Source organism: Sinocyclocheilus anshuiensis, unplaced genomic scaffold (genome assembly GCF_001515605.1).
Source record: "Sinocyclocheilus anshuiensis isolate Anshui unplaced genomic scaffold, SAMN03320099.WGS_v1.1 scaffold561, whole genome shotgun sequence".
NCBI classification, from domain to species: domain Eukaryota; kingdom Metazoa; phylum Chordata; class Actinopteri; order Cypriniformes; family Cyprinidae; genus Sinocyclocheilus; species Sinocyclocheilus anshuiensis.
Genome location: NW_015539848.1, coordinates 256,443 through 270,202, shown reverse-complemented (window position 1 = coordinate 270,202; position 13,760 = coordinate 256,443). Strand labels below are relative to the sequence as shown.

Below are 13,760 nucleotides of genomic sequence, written 5' to 3'. Positions count from 1 at the left end.
ACTGTTTTCAACATTGATAATAATCAGAAATGTTTCTTAAGCAGCAAATCAGCATATTAGAATGATTTCTGAAGATCATGTGACACTGAAGACTGGAGTAATGATGCTGAAAATACAGCTGCGCATCACAGAAATACATTACAGTTTAACAGATATTCACATAGAAAACAGCTACTCTAAATTGTAACTCTATATATTTCACATATTACAGTTTACTATATTTTTCATCATCATAAAATTCTTCATAAAAAAAAAAAACTCTAGTCAAGCAATTGAAAGGTACAATAAAAAGAGTCCACATTCTGCACTACATTCCAAGTCTTCTAGAGCAGAGCATTGTTATATGGACTGATATTATGGTAGGCATTTAACTTTAGTGATATTAAACTGTCCCTCTAAGAGATGTGTAAAATATTATTTACAAATTGCCATATACACCAGGAAAGACAAATTATAATGTAAAGAAGTATGACGGTCATTCATTAATGTTAATGATAATAATTTAAAAAAAAATATATATTTCTGTATTGTGTTATATTTGTATGTCAGTAAGTGGTGTTAAAAATAGCTCTAATGAGCTGGTGGGTTTATGGTGTGGTGGGCCGCTCTGTGCCAAAAAGTCCAGGGCCACGTTTTAGCACCAGTCCGCCCCTGCCTCACAGCGTTTGAGACAGCAGGGCTAACATCAGTGCGGCTCTGGACTCACTTGCGGATCTGGTTCTGGAACTGCTCAGCGCAGCGCCACTGCCGGATGCAGCTCAAGCAGTACGTGTGGCAGCAGCTGGAGAGGATGCCAAAGCGCCGCTCGGACGGGGACGCCTTCTCATACACCACATCCAGACAGATCTTACACTGCTTGTCCTGACTCTGCTGTGCCGCGAACGCTCTCTCCATGTCCAGCTCAAAGGCCGTCATGCACATCTGAGCACAGACAGCAGCAGCATCACATACGCTTCCTCACAAAGGAGTGCAACAGTGACCGTCTAGTATGAATCTTTCTCATTCAATTTACTAAATGAAATTTTAAAAAATTAGTTCAATCAAATGCAACTAGTTCAGAGATGAATCACAATCTTGCAAGATTTGATCAAGTCAAAAAAGTATCAAATTTGGAAAAAGCTGCATAGTAAAATTTATGAGAATGAACTATGACATATACATAAGGGGGTATGAAGTATGAAAATGTCTTATCACGATTATAGTGACCAAAATTATCACTAGGGTTGGGAATCAATTCCGATTCCGATCTGCCAGGACCTTGCTCACTAATCTAAGTGCTCCAAAGTTTGGCTACATTTGCGATCAGAAGCCAAAAAAGCTAAGTATAATATCTGTGATAGCTAAACATGTTGCAAGAGAGGCGTCACCACCAACATGACAAAGCACTTTAATTTAATAGATCGTTAAAGATCGCGAGCACGATTCAAACACCAACGTGATTCTATTCCTAAATTACAATGATTTGTCTGTTTCATTCCTCAACCTTTAATGTGTGCGATCAATGTTGTGATCACTTAGTTCGTCCGTGCAGCGTCCGATCACACCTGTGTGATTTGAACATTTTAATTTGCGTTCCGTTGACCGAAAAAGAGCAGCTGTCATCTGTCATGAATGAAACAGCTTCCTGGGATAAAAGTTTATAGTTCAGATATAAACTCTGATGTGTACGGTAGCGATTAAAATATAGTAAATCACCTTTTGAAAGTAATTTTACACTTCAAAATGAAGATTTGTCGATTACATTGTTATACCAGTAGGTGGCGAAAAGGGCCTGTTAAAATGTATTTGTCTTTGAACCATACAAGAGATTAGTTCAAGAACGCTGATTCATCCAGAAATGAAACAATCTTGAGTGAGTCATTGAATCATTTATTCATAAATTACATGTGATTTTGTTTAGTTGTCTAATGTTTTTTCTTCAGAATCATGAGAGAACCACAACTTCCATTAGGGGAAAAAAAGGCGGGAAAAAACTCAATTTATCCAGAATCATGCAGTTCTATTTTGCACACAAACAGCTCTTAAAGAGTCCAGTTTTTATGTAGCCTGTTGATTTTTGTTCATGGTATTCAGCTCCAATAAATGGTTTGCAAAAAAGAGACACAGGATAAATGTTTGATATCATTATTTAATCACATTGGAATCGAAACTGGGAATCGAAAATAATCGGAATCGATAAGCAGAATCGGAAATGGAATTGATCAAATTCAAACGATACCCAACCCTAATTATCACGGTTATTAGTATGATCACGATATTGTTAAAATGTGCCGGAAATTTTCAAAAAGTACTGACACATAAATTGTTTCACCAAGTTTTATATTTAAAATCAACAAACGACAAATAAAATTCCTTTTTGTTTGCATAAACACTAAAACAATAACATTACCAATGATGTCTGGATTTTAAATGACAGCATGACTGACAACAGTTTATCTAATAGCATGTACGAAATGTTCAAATAAAGCTTTGAAAACGTTTCATAAAATGGTAAACCTCACATTTCAGGCTTTAAATAAAGAAAAGGGTTAAGTCAAAATGATAAATGATTAATAAATGATTATATGTATTTTACTGCTCCATAAATAATTCTAGATAGCTTATCCGAATTGTTTAAATGTGTAGAATCCACATAAGCATGTTTTTCATCAACTGCTCAAAATTTACAGCAGGGCATGCAAATTCAGTCAATTTTCTGGCCAGACAAAAACTGCACACAGGCTGAATGTAAATGTAACTCTCTGTAAATCCACTCTCTGACACTAGTTGGCGCTTGTGGAACAGCAGAATTAGAGCCGTAACCTCCCTTAGAGCTGTAACTGTAACCTTAACCCGTAACCTCCATGGACAAAGCATTGCAATATTCTTTATTAGGTATTACATGGAGCGAAGATGAAAACAAAATACCATCGAATCTTTTCTGAAGGCGGTCAGAACCTTCAGAGGTGCATTCATATAATTAATTCATACATATATCCATATGTATAATTCCCTTAGCACTCTTTTAAAACCTCCCAGCTTTCCACACAAATCGAAACTACTCTGCATGCTGTGCGCACGTGACACTGTTACTTAAAACTTTGCTTTATGCTGGACAATATTTATTTATCCAGAGTTGTTAAAATGCAGTAATCGAATACAGTTTTAATGATAATTAAAATATGAAACGGTAATACTAACCATGGGGAATTTTATCATGATTTATCGCCAAACCGGTAATCGTTTCATCCCTAGATGAGACGCAATAAGGGTCTGCACTATTAGATTGTGAGTGTGAAGTGTGGAGCAGGTGAAAAACAAGAGATGATTATTGATATTTATTTATATAATTTTCTCATCATAGAACTCTGAAAGCAAGGGATTACATTTTCAAGAGAACATTGAGAATTCATTACTTTTTTATTCTGTCCTGCATGTACCTTCTTATTTTATTTTATTTTTTTCTCTCAAGTGACTTCATCCAGCAGCAGTATGCAAAGCTAGTTTCAATTGCACTGATATGGCACTTCATTTGCCAGAGAAAGAAGTATTTGTTGTTTTAACATGCTGAATATATTCACACCTGCACTCATAAGGTGGGCATTCACTGCCACTAATCATCGTTGGAGAGGTAAGGTGTAGAATTTTGATCCTAGTTTGATTATTTTTGGAGAATTTTGTCCAAACTACCTGCAGTTTGCATTTACTTAATGAGAATGCATTATAAAACACTTGAATAACACACACGCACACACACACAAATGCACCGTGCATGTGTGGGTGTGCCTTCCAGCTACATTATTAACTTTGCCATACTTTTATTGCTCATATTTATAGTTAACTAGGCAGTTATCAACCAACTTGCAACAACTCAGAACACCCTGTTAAACACATATTGCCTTCAGCAATCACCCTGAACATCCCAGCTGCTGGCTAGCAACTACTTTGGACGTCCTAGCAACTGATGTGCTACACCCTAGCAACCATTCAAAATACTTTATCAACCACTTAGCACCACCCTAGTAACCACTTAAAAACCTTAGCTCTTAAAAACTGCTCAACAATGTTCTGGTAACGATCTAGAAGAAATATTCTGGGGTCCGGTGCAATTTAAGATCAGTCAAATGCATTTTTTTTTTTTTTTTTGGCATAATGCTGATTACCAGATATAATAATAATATTAATAATAATTTAAAAAGAAAATATGGTGAGGCAATAGTAAATAATTTGGAGAATTCTTCTGTTAAATTGTGTGTATTATATTATTCATCTTTTTCAATGTTTTTAAATAAGTTATATTTACATTTGTGGTGCATTTTATTTATTTATTTATTTGTTGCTTAACTTCTAGAGTTGTTTGGGCTCCTGGTTTTCAATTTTGGTTTAGTTAGAAAGCCATTAATTTACGTACACCATGTACTGTATGTATGTATGTATGTATGTAGGCATTTATTTATTTATATTCGTATGTATGCAATATCATAATGTCAAAAAAACAAAACAAAAAAAAACAAAGTAGCAACCACCCTATTGTGTACAAACCTGTTTCTGGAGGGCCACTGTCCTGCAGAGTTTTGCTCCAACCCTAATTAAACACACCTGAACCACAGTAATCAAGGTCTTCAGACTCATTAAAAACTTCTAGGCAAGTGTGTTGGTGGTTGGAACTCAAATTTGCAGGACCTTGGCCCTGCAGAAGCAGGATTGGACCACCACTCACACTGAACATACCATCAACAGCCAAGAAAGCCCTAGCAACCACTCTGAACACCCTAGCAACTGATAGGCACACCCTATCTTCTACTTTTCACACATATCTTAACACATTATAGACCACTTAGAACACCTTAACAACCACTAAGAAATGCCGTAGCAACCACACAGACAACCTTAATTGCAAATAGAAAAGGTCAGCAACCATCTAGTACACCATAATAACCATTAGCTCTGCTATAACATTATTTTGAAAAGGCTTTTCCTAAAATTGCAAAAATGACAAACTTTCATTGGCTAGATCAGATTTGCCACAGAATTCTAAATCCATGTCTCCACATTCTGCATATGTGGCTTTCTATGAACATAATGTGACTTTATTCTTCTGCCAATTAGTGATAACACATCTGTCTGTTCTGCAGGAGGAAGTCCATCACACCGCACTCACACTGCTGGAGGCATTTCTTCCAGCTGTTCAGAACAGAAGATTCTGAACTTTTAGAAGGCAGATGCACTGTATTGATCCCTGAGGGGAAGTTCAGGAGTAATGAGCAGTCTTAACAAAAGATGCTTTCTATCTGTTGACCTCTAGGTGTTGTGCCAGCATGCATCTACTGCCTCACTCTGCCCAAACTCAGCCCAGATGGGACTGAAACCCACAATCCTTGGTTCAGATGGCCTATGTCTTATGCACTAAGCCAACAGGGCTTACAGCATGCTACAATACCAATCCGCAGTCAATCACAGCCGTATACTTTTCCATATTCAGGAGCTCGCAGCCAGCAGTGAATGTTTACCCAACAGCCTGCACTGACTCAGTGTTTACCTACCAGCGTGCTGCTCGAAGCTTATCTTGGAGTCTCCAAAAGATGCAATAGACTCTGACTTCGCTGAAGGTTGTGTTAAGTGTTATCACAACTATGAAAGTTGTATTAAGTGTTGCCATTGGCTTGCCTTATGAAGTACTGCATGTGCAACTTGGTACCTTATTATTCATGAACAAAAGAATACCTTTAACGTGTGGCAAAAGGGGAGAAATCATGGAAAACCGGATTACTATGCACACTGCCTGACCAAAAAAATTAAAAATAAAAATAAAGAGTTTAAGAGTTTAAGATGCAAAACTGATGCAGTGTGTAGCTTTTTACTTCTTAAACAACCATGTTGGAAGACGTACCCATGTCCATATTCCAGGATGACAATGTCAAGATCCACCAGGCATAATTTGTGAAAGAGTGGTTCAGTGAGCATGAAAAATAAGTTTCATGTATGAGTTGGCCACCACAGAGTCCTGAGCTTAACCTTATTTAGGATGTGTCTTTAGGAGGTGCTGGAGTCGACTTTAGAGAGTGGTTCGACTCTCCCATTGTCAATACAAGATCTCAGCCAAAAATGAATGCAACTCTTAATGGAAATAAATGCTGTGATGTTGCATGATGTTGTTAAAACAATGCCACAATGAATGCACAATATAGCCAAAGCTAAAGGCAGCCCAATGGAATATTAGAGTGTGCAACTTTTTTATTTATTTTTTTTTTGGACGGGTTGTGTAAAGTCTTCTCCACATCCGAAAGACTTTCAGTGGGGTTAAGGTCAAGACTCTGACTGAGCCTGGTATCTTGATATTGTCATCCTGGAATATGGACATTGGTACAACCATGATGTTCAACCAACAGAAATTCTACTGATTATAAGTACATTTTCCAATACATGATAACTTATTCTACTAAACCTAACCCTAACCAAAGGGTGTCCAAGCCTGTTCCTGGAGGGCCATTATTCTGCAGGGTCATTGAACAAGATGAACAAGGTCTTCAGTTTCACTAGAAACATCTAGGAATGTGTGTTGACGCTGGTTGGAGCTAAAGTCTGCAAGACGTTAGCCCTCCAGGAGCAGGATTGGACACCCCTGCCCTAACCCTAAAATAACAGTCTACTAATATTCTAATGAGAGTTAGTTGACATGTAGTTGCAAAGTTACTTATAGTTAGTAGAATGTATAAAGTGGACTATAGAAATAAAGTGTAACAGTACATGTTGGCACCACAATACAGGGTTAAAAGAGGTGCTAACCCCACCCCTGAGTAGAGTTTCATAACCCCGGGTAGAAAGCGGTGCTAGCTCCACATCTAACTTACAAATGTGAAATATGTTTCTCTACAGTGTTTAGAATGACAAGAGAAAAGCCCTCATAACAAAAACAATACAAAACTTCCTTTCCATGCAGACCAGTCCATGCAGATCAATTACTGAAATTACACTGCAAAAACCTCATTCAGATTTACAAATTGTCACATGATTGTCATCACGACCATGAGCACATTCCTGCTGAAAAATCCGGCATAAACCAGCACAAATTCCATGTTGATCCAGGCTGGTTTATGCTGGTCTATCTGTTGGACCAACATTGTCATGCTGTTCTCAAGCAAAACAGAGTCGGTGAAGCTCTTGCCATGCTGAGAACCAGCAAACTAGCAGTCAGTGTCCCATGCTGGTCCAAGCCTGCAAAAGATACCTTATGCTGATGACCAGCAATGCTGGGTTTTTCAGCAGGGATATGGCTAATCAGTATCCAGAAACTTGGTCTGTTATGAAGTAAAGCCCTGTCCCAAATGCTTACCTCAACCATTGTGGTACTCTTCAGAGTCCACAATTTGTTGATGAAAACGTTGCATAGGCTTTTGGGTTGTAGACCCAACATAGCACGGCCCCATAATCCGTAATATGGGCCTATATAGTGTCTTCAATAGGTAAGACTGGTCAGTCAAGCACTTATTGGTTTGTTCGATTCTAATGGTCAGAGTGAGGGTGTAAAATGGTCATGAAAATTATCAAAAATATACTGTAAATCTGTAAATAATCTGTGATAGAGATTATACTTAGAGAATACTAAATACAGTATTACTCTATTACTCAAACCCATTCACCCACACATAACATGTATAATGGTCTTATGGGTTTCTAACACAGACACCTGCAAACATGCACACACGAGCATTCCTTCCAAGATCCGGCTCCAGTCAGCAGTATAAAGCCGCATGTGGGAGTCATGAATCACTCTTATCAGCCCTTGCCGTTTAACAAATAGGGGATTTTTGGTAAGCTAATAAACACATCCGGAAGCTGAGGCAGCATACGTTAGTGGGATTAGTAGGCACACGCTGCTCGCATCGTTCACTGATCCAGAGCTTTGAAAATGGTGTCCGCCTTAAAGTCAACCTTAGAACAGCACAAAGATCAAATGTATCGCTTAAGGTTCGGTAAGGTTTTGGGAATCAGGGATAATGATTTTACATCTCAGCTGGGATTTGACTGTGGTATAGTAAACACTGAAATGTGTACTAATTCTTACAGACACTTTTTGCCAATCTGGAGACAAGTTTAATTGGATAAGACCTGGAACAAGACCAAAATGAATTTGCATGCTGGTGTAGGCTTGTTTATGCTGGTAACAGTCGGGTTGATGCTGGTCTGGTGGACCAGCACAGACGTGGTCTTTAAGTGGACTTCAAGTCAAGTCATGACTGAGAACAGAATGGGGTTGAATCCATGTTGAAGTCAAAAGAGACCTGAAGAGGGTCTGAATATCTCATGACAGTGTATGCAGACAAATATGCTTTCCTTTGGGGTGAATGAAGCCTGGTTTCATGTTAGTGTTACGCAAACCTCCACAGTGCACATACAGTGTGTTCCTTTCAAAAGACAAGATAGCACAGACCGGATCATATTTGCAAGCCAACACAGACTACAAAACGTAGCTGCAGTGTTGTAGTAGTTGAATCTGGTCTCAGGTCCAAGTCAAAACCGAGTTCAAGTCCAAAAGCTCTTGAGCCAATAATAAGACCAAGACTGAAAATAATTTGGTTTGGTTTATTTATTTATATAGAACTACTAAAAACTCCAAGGGTTACCAATAGTGCTTTACATAAAAAGCTAAGAACCAAAAACAGTCAAACAGTCAAAATATGGCCTTGGACTCATGGCGGACTCCGGTCTCAAGTACTACAACACTGGCTGGCTGACCAAGATGAAACACCAGCGCATCAGCAACCAAAACAGGTCATGCTGGATTTCAGGTTCAGCAGGGATATTCAAAATGGGGATCAGCTGAGAGTCATCTGATGCGAGCTTGACTAACGTGACCTGCCAGAACTAACGCTACGCTAGATTATTCCAAAACTTCAAGCACTATAAAATCCACCTCCACTTCTCAAAAGCAGAAATAGGATTTCTCAGATTACAGACCCAATAACCATTACATGTCTCATAATTAAACAAACGCTGGTGACTTTCTCATGGAAAACAATGACTGAACTGTGCTGCCGGATTTGCTATCTGGAAAGTTCTGGATGCATAATAAGGTTGATTAAGGAACACAAAAGGAAAAGTTTTGAGTCATAATGCCTTCTGATACCTTACTGCTAGGCTGCTTGTATTCTGTAGTTTGAATGAAGTTACGGAATGACTAGGCTAAAATAAATATTCCAGGCTATTTTTAACCCACTGTCTGTGGCCTTCTGTCAGTAACCTCTAACAGTAATTTTGATTTACCCCTCCGTAAATGAGCGAATGAGAAACTACCAGACTTTGAAAGTGTAAAATTGCATGTTGGCATGTGAATGGTGGTTGTTTACCAACCCTTTTCTCCCTTTTGCTTGGTATCTAGTGCAAGGGACATAAAAGCGATGTTACATAACTATTCAAAAATCACTCACTGCATCCTAATTTGCATACAGTCTGTCCTGAATTGTATGCATGATTAAGATTTGCATCCTAAATAATGGTAGACCTGTGCTGAAAATAGTATGCCAAAGATGCCCAGATGGTGTACTGTTTCAGTGGATTTTTTTAAGTTAAAAACTGATTCCAAACTATAGTGGATTGCTTGTCTTAATTTGCCACCATGCCGGTTGATTTCTACTAGTCAGGCTAGTCTGGTTGTAGTTTTGGGCAGCTGAACACCAGCTAAACAAGATTAAACCATCTAAGTCCAGCAAACAAACATTTGTGTTTTTTTTTTTCCAAAGACTTGCCCACAACCTTTTCAAGATAAGTTTGTGAAGCTATATGATTAAGTGGATTTTTACTAAGTGGTATTTATGCTGCTAACGCTTACATTCAAATGTAAACAGTGGGACTCTGAGGTCTCAAAGCATAATTTATGATGTCCCCATTATTACTTACTCAGAATGTACTCATCACCACTGTTTGTTTAATTAATAAACAAGATTTCAGTTTAGTGATTTGAGAAAAAAAAGAGCATTACAATTCTAGTTTTAAACCCTGCAGAACACTCTCCTGCTAGAACTAACAGACTCACTAAATTTCCCATTTATTTTTTTAAACTGAAAGACATCGAAACAAACCCAGTATTATTTTACTTTTTTATCTTGTTAAAATGCAGAACAGTGTTTCAGATGTTTGTCTGATCATCCTGAACTAGCACCCTGCAGGCCAAATCCAACCCATCAATCGTTTTTACACATCTTCCAATTGATTTGGATCCAATTGAAATCGCTATGCGGCCTGATATATGAGAGCACCCGGTGCACAAAATTCAGTGAGATCAAAAGCACTCAGTGGTCATTCAATTAGCAGACCAAAGTTAACATCTGGACCAGAACATTTTTAAACTTTCTGGATGTAGTTCAACTACTGTAGATTACCAGATATTACCTGTCATTGTTTTGTCACACAGCCTATTTGAAGTTTAGTATGAAATCATAATTGCTTTCGAGTCAGACCTTGTGAAGACATTTCTGTGCATTAACTAACGATGGGTCACAATAGTTAACAGGTCATTCAACAGTTTTTTTTTTTTAAGACTGTTGCAGTTTTAGGATGGTATGTCAACCTAAAGTTGGCATGAAATGAAAATTCAATCTATATTCTAAATGCATATTATTGATCATATTGTGAACAATTCAGCCATGCATGTTTTTTTTTCTTTCTAGTGACATTTGCTGGATTTCTCCAATCATTTTGTCCTCATAAACAAACTTTCTTACAATTAACTACAAACTCACATTCAGATTTGCCTCCATACAATTAAGAACCAATAGCACAGAACCAAGTCTCAATCCTATGTTTTTTTTTTCTGTCTTGATAATCCATTTCACTTGGCTATGTGTCACAATACGGAAGAAAAGATCTGTTGCAACTTCTCAGCTTAAAAAAAAAGGAAAAGAAAAGAAGACTATGTACATGTCTTAATGCCCATTCGCAGTCATGTAAACATGCAACCTAACTAGTAATACACACTTCCGTATTCCCAATTAGTTGACTCATTTGTTTTTCTATACAATGAAAATCAATGCATTCTACTATTTCTTTTAACCCAAAAATTTTTTAAAATATGACAGAAATGCATGCAAGTTTAAAACAACAACATGAGGGTGAGTACAATCACAGAGTAATGCTTTGGTGAGCATGTTACTTACAATGAAAGTTCACAAATCCAACTCTGAGAAGTGTTGACCTCAATATAAAGTAGTCTAGCTCTGATGAAGATCAGCCGCGGAGGCCTTCATGCGGGTAAAAGAAACTTTCGAAATAACTCGGCTATAATGTTCTTGTAGCCTTTATCATTAGTAAGATGCATTCACTTCACGATGATCTCAGCTGCGAGTGGGAACAGAGAATGTCAGAGCGGAGTGTTCTGAAGGCCTACTGACCTCACAGTTATAGATGTGTTCTGTTTAATTGGCCAGGTGAGAGGCATCCGCTCACTTGCACCAGCTTCCTGGGAAACAGACAGCAGGAGTTCGGAAAGCTCTGAAATTAAACTTGACTGTCAGCCTAATTGGTCCCCTTCCTGTATTGTGCTGTTTGTGTCCTTTCGAGTTGAAGTAGGCTGCCTCACCGCTGATGCTCTGGAGAGAGAGGCTGTGCTAATGTGATGCTTTTGAAATGTTGTTGAATAAAACCCTCAGCCTGTTGTTTGTATTATGAGTAAATGCAACTAATATGCCAGCGAATTTGAGTTCAGTCTCCATTTAGGCTCTTTGTTTTGCCATCACTTTTTTTTTTTACTTTTCTCAATAGTACAACCCTAGAGTATACTTATCTCTGTTTTGTGTTTTTCCTCTGTTGAAAAGACTGGCTCAGGCCAACATAAATTTCCATGCTGGACTGGTGCTGGTCTAACTGCATGGGGACCCGTATAGCTGTGGTGTCAACTGTTCTTCCATCATTTACCCTCGTGTCATTCATGGCACACAAATCTACCCCATACAATGAACGTGAAGTGGAAATAGGTCTGCTGAGCTTCGAAAATGACAAAAAGGCAGTAGTTTAGGTCAAAATTTAAGGTATTATTTATGCTTACTGAAAATCAGTGTTGTGAAAACTAGTCAAAAAATATACCAAGCTACATTACATACAATGCTGTTCAAAGTTTGGGGTAGATTTTTTACATTTTTTTTATTGATCATATATAAATATATAGGCAATATAAAAATCCTGGCCAGGACATATGGTCACCTTACACATATAAAATATTAAGAGAAATTAAATGAACTAAAATGACTATGACAACATGCAAACCTATTAAAGTCCTATATACATACAAATCATTATTACATATAGAGTGGCTAAAACATGCCTTATTGCAATGCTGCAATTTTTCTATATGTTCTCCTAAACATTTCCTTTTGTGTTCCATGAAAAAAAAGTGATACTGGTTTAGAATAACAGGTTTACAATGAGTAAATAATATTCATTTTTGAGTTAACTATCCCTTTCTGAAACTTACCTTGATCTTTTCAGCAATGTCTGTAAGCATAACGTGTTGCTTTGTGTATCTGTCTGAACTGACATGTCCTCATTCTTTTGTGTAACAGTATTGGGTGGTCTCGAGTCTCGCGGTGTCCTGAGGAAGATCAGTGATATGTTGGAGATAATCATGAAGCAGATCGACACCCTGTCAAAAATGAGCAACAGCAGCGAGTCCCACAGACTGGAGGAGTTGAGCTCTGCTCTCCACAGGTGCAGCTTCACATTCATGATTACAGCACAGCAGTAACATTCTACAAGTCAGGTGTCACTTGCTGCAGTCAAGTCACCTAGGGATAATCGTGTTTACAAGATGAGCGCACACGAACGGCACCACAATGTTTTAATTGCCAGTTATCTCCATGTTTATCTTTGTGCTGTTAGCGCATGGTTCCATCATGGCTTGAGGACAAAGTAATCAACCTGTGAAACTAAAATGTAACAAAATGAGATTTTGAAGCTGCTCATAAACAATGTTTTAATTTTAAGAATTTTACTTTATACACTAGGCCTGGGCGATAAAACGGTATCGATATTTGTCGACGGTACACCTTCTTCGATAATGATATAAAAAATGTTCGATATAGCGCGTAATATAGGCACGTGCTTTGAGTGACGCAGACAGCACACACAAACACGAACATGAGTGCTGTGCCTGCCTGTGATGAGGAGATTGTGAATAAAAAAATTAATATTAGTCGAATTTAAAATAAACATTTGCATTTGAATGCAAAAATAGTACAATCGAATGTTAGGTGTGCGCAGGGCTCGAATTGAAGGGGGATGCCCCTGGTTGAAAAAAATTACAAAAAGCATCCCCCCTGTGAAACCACCATCCCCTTTAGATTAATAATGTTGTGTATTATGTAAAATTTATCATGCAAATTAAATGTTAAAATTCTCTACTTATGATAATTCTCAAACTAAATAACGGCGATTGGCCAATCAGAACTCGGTACTGTAACAAGCTGCCACAAGCTGAAGCAAGTTTCCGTCATTTTTCGTGCAAAATGGTTCAAGCGCTACTTCTGAAGTTCTTTAAAAAGAAGACAACTGAAGGTCTGATTTTTCCTTGATTAGAATTTAAAGACATTCTCCTGACATAATGTCATTGTGCTGTATGTGTGACTGTAAGGGACTGAGAGACGATAGGAGAGCTGACGAGTATGTCACCGACTTAGCAAAAAACAAACAAAAACACATATTGAGAGTCCAGAAGCATTCACTCACTGCGCCATGAAGCCCATTAGAATGCAGTTAGAATGCCCTTATAATTCAAGCAATGAAAGAAAAAA

General features: G+C 37.9%; 1 protein-coding gene across 1 annotated transcript in view; it reads left to right on the top strand.

Moving 5' to 3' along the window:
• The window catches only part of mgat5b (alpha-1,6-mannosylglycoprotein 6-beta-N-acetylglucosaminyltransferase B), a 121,643-nt gene that overhangs the window by 17,134 nt on the left and 90,749 nt on the right, over positions 1–13,760 (top strand). The window contains exon 3 of the mRNA XM_016480888.1: positions 12,534–12,678. Within this exon, the coding sequence (XP_016336374.1) occupies positions 12,534–12,678 (145 nt within the window). The remainder of the gene's footprint in view (positions 1–12,533; positions 12,679–13,760) is intronic.